Genomic DNA, 11,478 nt, shown 5'->3' with positions numbered 1-11,478 from the left:
AAAAATAGGTGATTGACTCATTTCCCTTTGCAAGTAGACAACTTTGCCTTTCTGTTTTTATTCTTTAAGTGTCACATTCAACACACCGGAAAACAGGGTTAGTAAACAGCAGAAAGCAGCATTTGTTATTTGCCTTTGGCTGCGAGCCATGCCTCTTTCACTCTGTATATGGCCCTGTCTCTCTCACAGGGCCAGTAGTCTCATGGCCAGACCTACTGTATCTCCACAGCGCTGTCAGTGACCTGTCTCATTATTTCCCCCTCCAATCAGGAGGAGCTCTCCCACCTCGCTCTCTTGTTGTTGCAGTGTTGCATCTTGCACAATATGAAGAATAAAATTGCTGTTGCACATTGTTCCCAAAGACCATAAAAAACAATAAATAATGTAGAACTTGAACGCATGTCATAGCATCGTGCCTGAGAAGGTTAAAATGAGTGTCTATGGGTGTCAGGTTTCAATCCCTGCCGACTGGAGCTGAAGCTGATAAATACCGGTGACTAGCTGCAGTCATTTGTCCTGGAACTGAATGCAGATTGTACCATTTCCCACTGAAGACAAAAGCCAGAGGTTAGTGGGTGCTAGTGGGTCTTTTTGTCCAGTGTGTAAGGGGCTTAAGTAAGGGCACAACGTTGCAGAGCACATGATTCCTGCAGTTTCACCATTTCTTTTTCACACAGCAATATTGTTACCTTGACATTTCGAGCTGAATCAGGCTGCACATGTCTGTAAATACAGTACTGGGGCTGACAGGTTTTGCAGCTATTTCTCGGTCAATAAACGCACTGAGGAATTTATTGCTTCAGTTGACTACATTTACCAACAATACTGATTGGATATCCAGAATGTGGCACATTTTCCCTTTAATAAAACTTTTTAATACAAGATTTTTTTTCTTTCAGGACAAAATCCTGAAAATGTATTTTAAAATAAGCACAATGTCTCACAATTCTTTAAACTGGATCAGCATCAAAAATATAATTGTTCATGGGCCAATGGCTTGACTTCCCAGCAAATTTCATTTAAATCTGTGAGCAGGTTTTTGACGTATGCTACTAACCAACAGACATATAATCTCTTAGGCCTAATGACCCTTAGGAAACTAAATGAAAGCACACTCACCAATGGCCAGGAAGAGCTCATTGACGTTCATGGCTGTCTTGGCCGAGGTCTCCATAAAGAGCAGGCCAGTATCTTCAGCGTATGTCTGGGCTTCCTTTTGCATACAAACAAATACAAATATTAACATCAGCAGAAAAACTGCAGAACACAAAAAAAAACCTAAACCCGAAAAGAACTCAAATGTTTCTTATCTACAAATAGCAGACAGACAGTCGAGCACAGACCTCTGAGCAGCCTCTGCAACAACCATTTATGGTTTGTAGTCAAGATTGAACAAAATGACTATTATACACTGTCAGGTAGCTGCTGACTCATTAGGACTCTTGCACCAAAATTTGAATGCAACCAAATCAGTAAAAATGTGTTTAATATGTGAGATATGGACATTTGTTGATTGGTTTGACGGATCCCTGTGCTCTATTTTCTAATCTTTTTGTAAGAGCACACAAGTCGTTTGTTTAGTCGCCTCCACCTGCTCCACTACAATCTCAGTTAAAAGAACTACAAAGTTCAAGTGCAGTTTCATTAAATGACCCACCTTTCACATACTGTGGCTACTTATAAAACCAACTGTGCCAATTATATGCATTAATTCATAACACATATGTAACCTGTCATCATTTCATCATTAGGCTACAGCCCACACACACGAGTATGTTACCTCATATTCTACTAGTCTCCTCTCTGCCAGGTCAGCCTTGTTCCCGGCCAGGGCAATAACAATGTTAGGACTGGCCTGCCTCTGCAGCTCCTTCACCCAGGCCTTGGCTCTCTCAAAGGTCTCCTGTACAAACACAGCACCAAGGTCAGATAAACCGCAAATCAATATTGCCCAGACCTACATAAACAAGCAACTAGTTGATTAATCTGCTCATACTATACCGGCTTGGTGATGTCAAAGACAACGATAGCAGCCTGAGCGCCACGATAGTACATGGGAGCCAGGCTGTGGTACCGCTCTTGTCCTGCAGTGTCCCAGATCTCAAACTTCACTGTGGTATCATCTAAACACACCGACTGAGCCAGGAAAGCAGCTGGACATAAAGAGGGGAAAGGACAGGTTACCAGGCGTTCTTAAAAGCATTTTAACCTCCTGAAAAATGCAACCTTCATGCCCTCTCCCCCCTACATTCACATCACACATCTCTTGCTTTTCACCTCCTATGGTTGTCTCCTGGAACTCATCAAACTGTCCCTTGACGAAACGCAGCACCAGGCTGGACTTGCCCACGGCCATGTCGCCCAGCAGCACCAGCTTGAACTGGCAGATCTTGGTCTGTGGAAGTGTGCCGTTGGAGCGGCCTCCACTCCCTCTGGAGCTCATGGCGGCCCGCGTAGGAGACGGCAGGGGGGCTGGGGCCTCCTCCCTGGGGTGGAGCACTCTTGCACTGCGTTCCAAACGGAGTGTGGTCGAGCCTCGGCGGTGGTGTCTTCTTGACCTCTCTTCACACCTTGTTTTGTCTGAATGAAGAGGTGAAAGATTTTGGTGCAAGATTACATCATGGCCTACCGAACATACACTTAACTTTCTCTTCCAGTGCATCCATAGTGTCTACAGATCAGGGTTCAGGTAAGGAGAGGTGGCCATCTCACATCAATTCAAGGAATAGCCAGTATTATCAGCCCTGAAGGTCTACTGTGCTCACATCTTACCTTACCTCTCACACTTTTCTTTGCTTATGAAGGCACCGACTGCCTCTTCCAGTACATCCATACACTCCTCAATAAAGAGTAGGGTTTTATACGGAAGGGTGGAGATTTCCTTGGCATGAAACCAAGGAGATAGCAACTGCATTGCTTTACATTCCCCGGCCCTGCATGCCTACCCTGTGCTCAGTGAATCCGAGCCATGTTTGTGTCCCACTGTCCTGCAGTGAAACTGGAGCTTTAACAGGGATGCTGCGCCTCAAACTGCTGTCTCCCACCGCATACACAACAATGCTCAACACCCATCACTGCAGCACATTACTCAAACCTCCGCGGCATATGGTGTAGTGTCTGGACAGAGGTCAGTTGGCATTCCTGCACTCAGCCTTCAGGTTGCTGCCACCACAGTAAACGCTATCATACCAGCAGCCCTTCTCCTGCGTTATGTGCTAACGGGACACCGCTCCGACCACTCAGGTCGGACGAGACGAAACTGTGCTAAACCTTTATCTTTCGACGCCCAATTAAACACACCAACACTGCATGTCCACCTGAATAACATACGACTACTGAGGCAGAAGTATAAAAATATTTACCGTGTGTACTGTCGTTTCAGCGGCGCACGTATCGCAGGCTTAACTGTTGACAATTTGGCTATCAGCTGGTTAAAGAAAATGTTAACACTTCCTGTAAATCGGCGCAGGCGCACTGAGTGTCGCATTGTCAATCGTGTAACCGCATTCCCCAACGGTCGCTTCAGTGACTGTTCACATTTCTACACTCTCCATTTACTGTCGACAAAACGTTACATCGTTGTTTTACAGCCGAGGAAAAAAATATTTGTATTTACAATGACAAGTATGAATGAAAAATAATGAATACTGGTCAAAACCAAGCATATTGCCGCCGAACTTGAACATTCTTTTACCAAAAAAACATTCCTGTATAAATAATGTAACGGGCCTTTTGAACGACGTTTAATTGACCGGGAGATCGTTGTGGGCTCCAGGCCGCAGGGGGGCGCCAGAACGCACTCAGACAGGAAGCTACACGGAAGTCTTTAACGTGTGACGGATGTTTGAATTATTTTGATCAATGGACCAAACACCTTCTCATCAACACTATTTTAATACACTATAGAATGTGTATTAGCGTTTACCTGTGAGGGGATGTGACAGCCTGCTGACATTATGCCACTCACAAACACAAAGAAGAAGAAGAAGCAGGGGAGGGACACCGCGGTCAGTCTCACGTATTGTTTCACTAGAACGAGCAAAGCCTCACATGTAAAGTGTGTAACATCAGTGGTGTTACTGAGTACTGTACTTGATGTGCGTTACTTTAATGCTCTCATTCATTCTACTACAAATCAGAGAGATTGCTTTTTACTCTGCTACTTTCATTCCACAGCCTAAATGACTTTACAGAATAACACAATTTACACACTTCACAAGCAGGGGCGGATCTGGAGACATTTCCATGGGGGGGTCCGGTGGGTGGCATGGAGACTTCAAGGGGTGGCAGAAATATCTGTCTATCTTTAATCGTAATATCAAACTAATGTTATATTTATTATAGTTTACCTTAGAACCACACACACATTCATCAACACATTATTGTGGCACAGTGAAGCATTAAATAGAAATATCTAAAGGTTTTTTCCTTTAGATTCATTTCCGTTTTTTGCAAGTTTAGAAAAAAATATTTTTGTTGAGTTTAAGAAGAACAGAACAACACTCAAATCCTCACACTGCCCATTTCTCCTGCTTCTAACACATCAACTTTGAGGACAAAATGTTCTCTTGCTGCCTGATATATCCCACCCACTGACAGGAGCCATGATAACCAGATATACATATATATATATTAGTGTTATTCACTTCACCTGTCAGTGCTCACAATGTTATGGCTGATCAGTGTATGTATGTGAGTTTAGGGTAACCAGTCATCAGAAGCCATATTATGTGGTGCGTCCCATAAATGCCACCTCTGCATACAAAACAGAACAGGACCTTATAAAACATGAAGCATTGTTGTAGATTAAAATACCCAACAGTGTATAAAATGCTTGAAGACCTAGCTTGATGCTTGATCTTAGCCTACCACAACACTACAACGATGCTTACACAGTAATCACACGTCCCATCAGTTATCCAATGATTAATGTATAGCAGTATAACACAGGGGTCATTTTCTGCACTGATTGCTTCTGCTTTTGATAGTTTGATAAATACATTTTGCCAAAAGTACTTACATTATTTATACACTATCATTTGAGGACAGGCTCAGGCATTTACACTTACACTGGCTCTGTTTTTGAATTGCTGGACCCAGGTGCAGGGAACCAATGACAGCAGTGTGGTGAGCAAGGTGTCTGCTGCAGCACAGGGGTACTTCCAGGATGTCTTCCTCCAACACTTTGTGTGCAAAGTGGCCAGGAGAGCTCCACTCATCAACAGGTCAGCAGGGATCTTCCTCTCGTCACACTCAGTTGCGCATGAGACTCAGTCATCAGTTTCGCAGTCACTTTATTGAACACACAAACTACATACACACAGGAGTTGTTTGAAAATGGTGGTGTAATATTTCACTGCTGAATGCCAATTTTAGTGCTCGCTATATAATGCCATTACCAAATCAAAGAAAATACATGTGTAATTCCAATATTCCATGCACATTACAATCTAATATGCTTATTTTGGCCAGTAACATGTTGTTTTAGATGGAATTGTTATTGATTAAAGCTGCAGTAGGTAACTTTTATAAAAATAACTTTCTGTCATATTCACTGAAACTTTCATTATATCCTGACAGATGATCTGTGAAAAAATCAGGATCCTCTGGCCCCTCCTAGTGCTCCTCATGGCATTTGTAAGGTTTCAGCGGGCCTGAACAAAAACAACCAATCAGAGCTGAGAATGATCACTTTGGGTTGGTGGATAGAAGACAGTTGATTGTTCAGTCTCATTCCAAGTGTCTGTATTTGACGACCGGAGAATGAGGCTCAACAATCAACAATCACAGTCTTTCTCAGCTCTTATTGGTTGCTTTCATTGAGACCCAGTGGATTCTTGTAAATGCCATTAAGAGCACTAGGAGGAAGCCAGAGGAACCTGATTTTTTTCACAGATTATCTGTCTCATGTACTACTGTCAGGATATAGTGAAAGTTTCAGTGAATATGACAAAAAGTTTTTTTTAATAGAAGTTACCTACTGCAGCTTTAATGAAATAGAAAAATACATTGGGTTACATTGTACATAATAATAATGACAAACTGGCAATGAAATCAGAATTCCTGGCAATTCCTGAATAGGGCACTGAGGGTAGACCTTGGATTGGGGCTGGAACTACTGTAATTATTAATTTCATTATGGGTTAATTTTTCATGATTAATCATGTGTTCTATAACCTTTTAGAAACTAGTTAGATATGTCTATAACTCAATATTATGTCTGTATACACAAACATACAAAACATAGTATATAATAATGACAATAATATTGTGTTGTATTTCCACGTTTTAGGGGCTACTATGTGCGTTGGAGAGCTGTGGACCACTGTGTGAGGAGGTTCCTTCACATTACTGAAAACTGCCCCAAGAGACAGGCGAGTTCACAGTGTATTGTCTAACACTATTTTGTTTAGAAAGTTTTCCTTATGAAGGGTTGCGTATGTTATACAGGGTGTCACAGGTCTGGAAAGTACTTGAAAGTGCTTGTCTCCTGGAGTCGTCCATCATCTCAAAATTCACCCACAATACCATTGTGATACATACTATGTGCTGCCCAGTTTCTCAAAATGACATTTCACTTACACCAAAAACCCCAAATATCTGGGTTTGTAATCGCTACAGCTAAAAAAATATCTATATATATATATATATATATATATCAGAATATCTGTTTTCTTTTTAATTTATAGTAATAATCATTTTATTTGTAAAGCACATTTTAATCTTAAGCACAGGTTTCCAGATTAAAACATATAGAGAACAAAACTGACAAGCAGAAACCCACGGGTCCCCCCCATAACACCCATGAACACACACAATTAAGAACAAGATAAAAGCACTAAAATATTAATATAAAAGAAAGCGTAAACTGATGATACTAAAACAGGCACAATTAAAATTCTTTATGTGATGACATCAAACACCATAAAGTAATCAAAGGCAAAGGCATTTTCTGCGGAAAAGCACATATGATATGTTTTCCAACAAAAAAAACATTTAAAACAATATATTGACAAAAGCCTCTTACCATTACCAACCATAACTTAAAAAAAAAACATTGAAAAATGGTTTGTACTGATATGCTATTTAGTGCATATTTAATGAGACCTAAATCTGGCAAGCTATCCTGATGGAATAAAAGGATTTTCTCCACCCTTATTAAGGTAAACCATTCAAGTTTTTGTAAGTGCTGTACTGGGTTAGAGTGGTATACTGTATGTGAACATCTACGTGAATGGTAATTCAAAAAAATAATTTGTCTTTGAAAAGTGCTTGAAATGTGTCATTCTAAAAGAGTTGCACCCTTGTTTATACCACAACATTTGTTTTTATTTCTCATTCTGTCATTATCGTTTCCCCTTTATTAGATTTTGTCACTGGGCGCCGGGTTCGACTCTCTGTATTTCCGCCTATGCACTGGTGAAGCACTTGACAGGGCTGTCGTGTTCGAGGTAGATTTTCCTGACGTCACCCGGCGGAAGGCTGCCCTCATCAACTCTAATATCACACTGAGGGGGATGTTAGACTCTCATTTACCTTCTCCTACAGGTTTGTCATTTCCCTCACACACAACACACTTGAGATTCAAAGAGATTTAATTGAGTATATGCTTTATGTGTGTCTTCAGGACCTGTTTATGTGTCCAGTGCTCAGTACCGTCTGCTAGGGGTGGATGTGAGAGAGGAGTCCCAGGTCGAAGAGGCTCTGAGTGCAGCTGGGTTGGACTGGGTTGCCCCTACACTGATTCTCTCTGAAGTGGTGCTTACCTACATGGAAACACAATGGTGAGGCAAGGTGATCTATTTATGGGACCATATCACCCATTATGGGTTACATAATATATAAGCTAGGACTTTAAAAGCATGTACTGTATTTGGATCTTAGGTCTGGTACAATAATTAAACAGTACACAGTATCTAGAAAAAATAATCTTGTTAATACGACNNNNGGAGAAAGAGCTTTTATTTTGCATTATGAGAATAAACAGGGATCCCACGTGTGCTAGAAAATCTGGATAACCTGGTCATTTAGACACAATTCATGTCATGGAAACGCCTGGAAAATTGATTAAAATGACCAAATGTCCTGGAAATATTCTCTTGTCCTGTACATTTTCATTGTATTTTGGCTCCACACTCAGATTCCATAAACCTGGGTGTATATGTTGTTTGAAACTCAACTGTTCAGAGCGGGTTTACCAGACGCAAAGTGGAACAGAAAAATGCTGCTTTTTCATTTCTGCTCCCATGTCAGTTTAGAGCTGTTCACCACCAACTTTTAACATCAAATCTATTTATTTTGGAAATGCTGCAGATGGTCACATCTACAAGCATACAGACTATTATTGTTTAAATTTACATTGGTTGTTGTGCTTCATAACTGTTCATTGTACATGCAACAGACACTTATACCTCTTCTTTTAATAGTCTGATTAATTTTCTGTAAAATAACATACATTCTTTAATTTAATATTTTATATATTTTTTATGCCACAGTAGAAAAATCAGTAGTAAGAACAGCCAAGCGCGCCACAAAAGCGATCTAATGTGGAATGTCCCACAAATGCTGGCCACCATTGTGAGCAAGTGCTGTCTTGTATTGTCAAGAAAAAACTCCTGAAAAATAATTTCTTAAAAAGAGTAGCAACTCTGATAAAGTTGAAACGTCAAAAATAAAATAAAGTTGAAATGTCAAGAGTGCAGTTGAAAATTGCGTCTGTTCAGATGAACAGAAACAAAGTTGGAAGAGGTGTCAGTCGCTCTCCTAACTTCATTTGATGGATCAGTAGAATTGACTTTATTCTTTATTCTCAACATTTCGTCTTCATTCTTCAGTATTCTCCATATTTCTACTTTGTCAAAATGCAAAAAAGTCTTCATATTCGCAGTTTTCCCCTCGACCTTGGCCCTAATAATTTTCCCTATGATTATGTTCTTAGCTCTGAAGGGATGTTTGTTTGCAGTTGACATGCTGTGTGTCTTTCAGGTCGGATACTGTCATTAGTTGGACAGCCAAGCTCCTGCCACAGTCTCTCTTTGTCATGTACGAGCAGATACATCCTCATGATCCCTTTGGCCGGATCATGCAAGATCATTTTCTGAAACTAAATTCAACTCTGCACGCCCTCCGACAGTATCCAGACACTGCTGCTCAGAGACACAGGTTCCTGGACAAGGCCAGTATGCAGACAGTGTATACGTATTATTATATCTTGTTACTGTTGCTCTTAATGGACACACCTTTAATCAAGTCATGTATGGAACAGAGGTGTTTATTTCTTATATCCATGTTGATCAGTGCTCTGTTTTTGTAAAGTAGACACAAATGTTTAATCAGATATGTTGTCTCAATGAACTGTGTTATTGTGTTCAGGGCTGGGAGCAGTGTGTGTGTCTGGATATGAACGTCTTCTACCTCGGGCTGGTCCCTGAAGAAGAGAGATCCCGAGTGGAGAGCCTTGAGCCGTTTGATGAATATGAGGTTAGCCTCTGAAATGTGTTTGCATCTTCTTATTTTGTCTCTCTGTCATACCCTTTATTAAATCATACTTCCAAGTAATAACGTTGAACAAAATTAACTCAACTCATTACATCTGTCTACCTTTTAGGAGTGGCACCAGAAATGTTCCCACTACTTCATCCTTACTGCATCTCAAGGCTCTTTGATGGCACAGGCTTTACTCCCGCATGCTCCAGGTAGCTATCACTGTATTTCCATTTCACAGAAACCACTGTCCCGACTTTACAACTAACAGATCTTTTACAATTTGTTTGAGCCATTTTACTTTTTCTTTTTTTTAATTAAGTAGAAAGTCCGTCGGTACAGTCATCTTACATTTTACAATTTAGTTTTTTAAGTAAAATTCAATCCATCCCTTCCAACATTTATAAAATATAACTGTCTTCACTCTCAAAGCAAATGTTAAAGCTGCAGTAGGTAACTTTCATACATAAAAACTTTTTGTCATATTCACTGAAACTTTCACTATATCCTGACAGTAGTACATGAGACAGATCATCTGTGAAAAAATCAGGTTTCTCTCGCTCCTCCTTAGCTAATTCCTGTGGACAGATGCAGCCATCAAAATGGCCACTGACAGGCTCAGATTGTTGACTTAAGTGTCTGACAGCATTATGGAAAGGATCCCTACAGAAATTGACCTTTTGTTAAACCAATAGCAGCACAGGTAAAGAGAGTGTGACACTATTCTCTGCTCAGGACACTGTAAATAAATAATAATAATAAAAAATAGTTGTTTGCTGCTATATTAATGTCTAACATATATAACCTTTAAGACACATTGTTTTCTTGTCTGTACATGTTTCACAGCTAAGGTTGTAACACTTGTGTTTCTGATGTTTGTTTGTTTGTTGTTTTTGCCTCAGTATCTCCAGTGCCATCCACCTGCCCGTCTTGGAGCCCCACAGCCCTGAGTGTGCAGACCGTACCAGTCTGTTTGGAGGGGCTGGGGATGGCTAGCTCCTTGGTAAGCCCAGGGCAGGTCGTGCTAACAGGAGGGTCTAGCAGAGGAGGCAGGGGGCCAGTGACCAGGATCCTCCTCAGGGGCCAGGAAGGCTGGAGAGCTGTCAGTGTGGAACCAGCAGTAGATTTGGGTGAGAAGGCTTTCTGCTTCAGATTTTTAATTGGTTTTACCATTACTAATTATTCTTTTAGTCAAATGATCAAACTTGTGACGTGAGACCAGTTTAGCTTCCAGTGTGAACAGCTGTTGCCTTCCTCAAGGTGTTCGACTCTACCACACTGTTACCACTCTTCCTGGAGGAGGGATCATGGTCTACGGTGGTCGCTCCTCTCCACTCAACCCAACCAGAGGCCTATTCAGAGTAACCCTTGACCTTGGTAGTCCTCTCGACGAGGAGCAAGACACGGCAAAACTGTGGGTGGATCAGATGGTCTGCACAGGGGATCCACCTCTGGCAAGATGGAGGCACACTGCTACTGTGGTCAGTCACAAAGGTGGGATAATACAGGAAGTCTTGTGTGATTTATTTCTGTCTCTCATTCATTCATTTTCATCCTTTCTTATTTATTATATAATAAAGCCTTCTCATTTTTCCTGTAGGCAAAGACTTTGTGTTTGTGTTTGGAGGAAAGAATGAATCCGAGGCAGTTCTGGGTGGCAGCTACTTCCTGTCTGTAGACCAGCAGCACTGGACTGAGGTTTGTTTTGTCCCTATCCATGTCTAATCTTTATAAATATGTTTTTAATTGCACACACACTGATAGCATTTAAATAATCTTTAGATGACATTGGGCCTCATGCAAGAACCACTCGTACAAACAGGTTTAATGGCATGAGTTGTTGTTACACTCAGCTGCCTTTTTTTTATGCAGGTCTCTTTGCAGTATCGTCTATGGTAATGGTAATGGACCTGTATACTTATACTTGTATAGCGCCTTTCTAGTCTTCTGACTTCCTTTACACACATTCACTCAGTGATGGCAAAGTCCATCGAA

The 11,478-nt window shown here is 41.0% G+C and overlaps 2 protein-coding genes across 2 annotated transcripts in view; one reads left to right on the top strand and one right to left on the bottom strand.

Annotated features, from left to right (window-relative positions):
* Positions 1-3,508, bottom strand: part of rab5b (RAB5B, member RAS oncogene family) — a 6,806-nt gene extending 3,298 nt beyond the window's left edge. The window contains exons 1-5 of the mRNA XM_035676439.1: positions 3,363-3,508; positions 2,278-2,580; positions 2,002-2,153; positions 1,781-1,903; positions 1,120-1,213 (exon numbers count right to left, since the gene is read on the bottom strand). Coding sequence (XP_035532332.1) covers positions 1,120-1,213; positions 1,781-1,903; positions 2,002-2,153; positions 2,278-2,443 — 535 coding nt within the window. The 5' untranslated portion in view covers positions 2,444-2,580; positions 3,363-3,508. The remainder of the gene's footprint in view (positions 1-1,119; positions 1,214-1,780; positions 1,904-2,001; positions 2,154-2,277; positions 2,581-3,362) is intronic.
* Positions 3,509-3,813: 305 nt separating this feature from the next.
* lcmt2 (leucine carboxyl methyltransferase 2) overlaps positions 3,814-11,478 on the top strand; it is a 10,896-nt gene continuing 3,231 nt past the window's right edge. The window contains exons 1-11 of the mRNA XM_035676425.1: positions 3,814-4,007; positions 5,101-5,225; positions 6,293-6,374; positions 7,368-7,548; positions 7,628-7,784; positions 8,986-9,175; positions 9,373-9,480; positions 9,608-9,695; positions 10,386-10,613; positions 10,744-10,977; positions 11,084-11,181. Of these exons, the coding sequence (XP_035532318.1) occupies positions 3,957-4,007; positions 5,101-5,225; positions 6,293-6,374; positions 7,368-7,548; positions 7,628-7,784; positions 8,986-9,175; positions 9,373-9,480; positions 9,608-9,695; positions 10,386-10,613; positions 10,744-10,977; positions 11,084-11,181 (1,542 nt within the window). The 5' untranslated portion in view covers positions 3,814-3,956. The remainder of the gene's footprint in view (positions 4,008-5,100; positions 5,226-6,292; positions 6,375-7,367; positions 7,549-7,627; positions 7,785-8,985; positions 9,176-9,372; positions 9,481-9,607; positions 9,696-10,385; positions 10,614-10,743; positions 10,978-11,083; positions 11,182-11,478) is intronic.

The sequence above is a fragment of the Morone saxatilis genome, unplaced genomic scaffold, assembly GCF_004916995.1.
Source record: "Morone saxatilis isolate NCDOM2014 unplaced genomic scaffold, NCSU_SB_2.0 Contig5, whole genome shotgun sequence".
Classification (NCBI taxonomy): domain Eukaryota; kingdom Metazoa; phylum Chordata; class Actinopteri; family Moronidae; genus Morone; species Morone saxatilis.
Note: the sequence above shows the minus strand (reverse complement) of the source record. Positions and strands in the feature narration are given on the sequence as shown.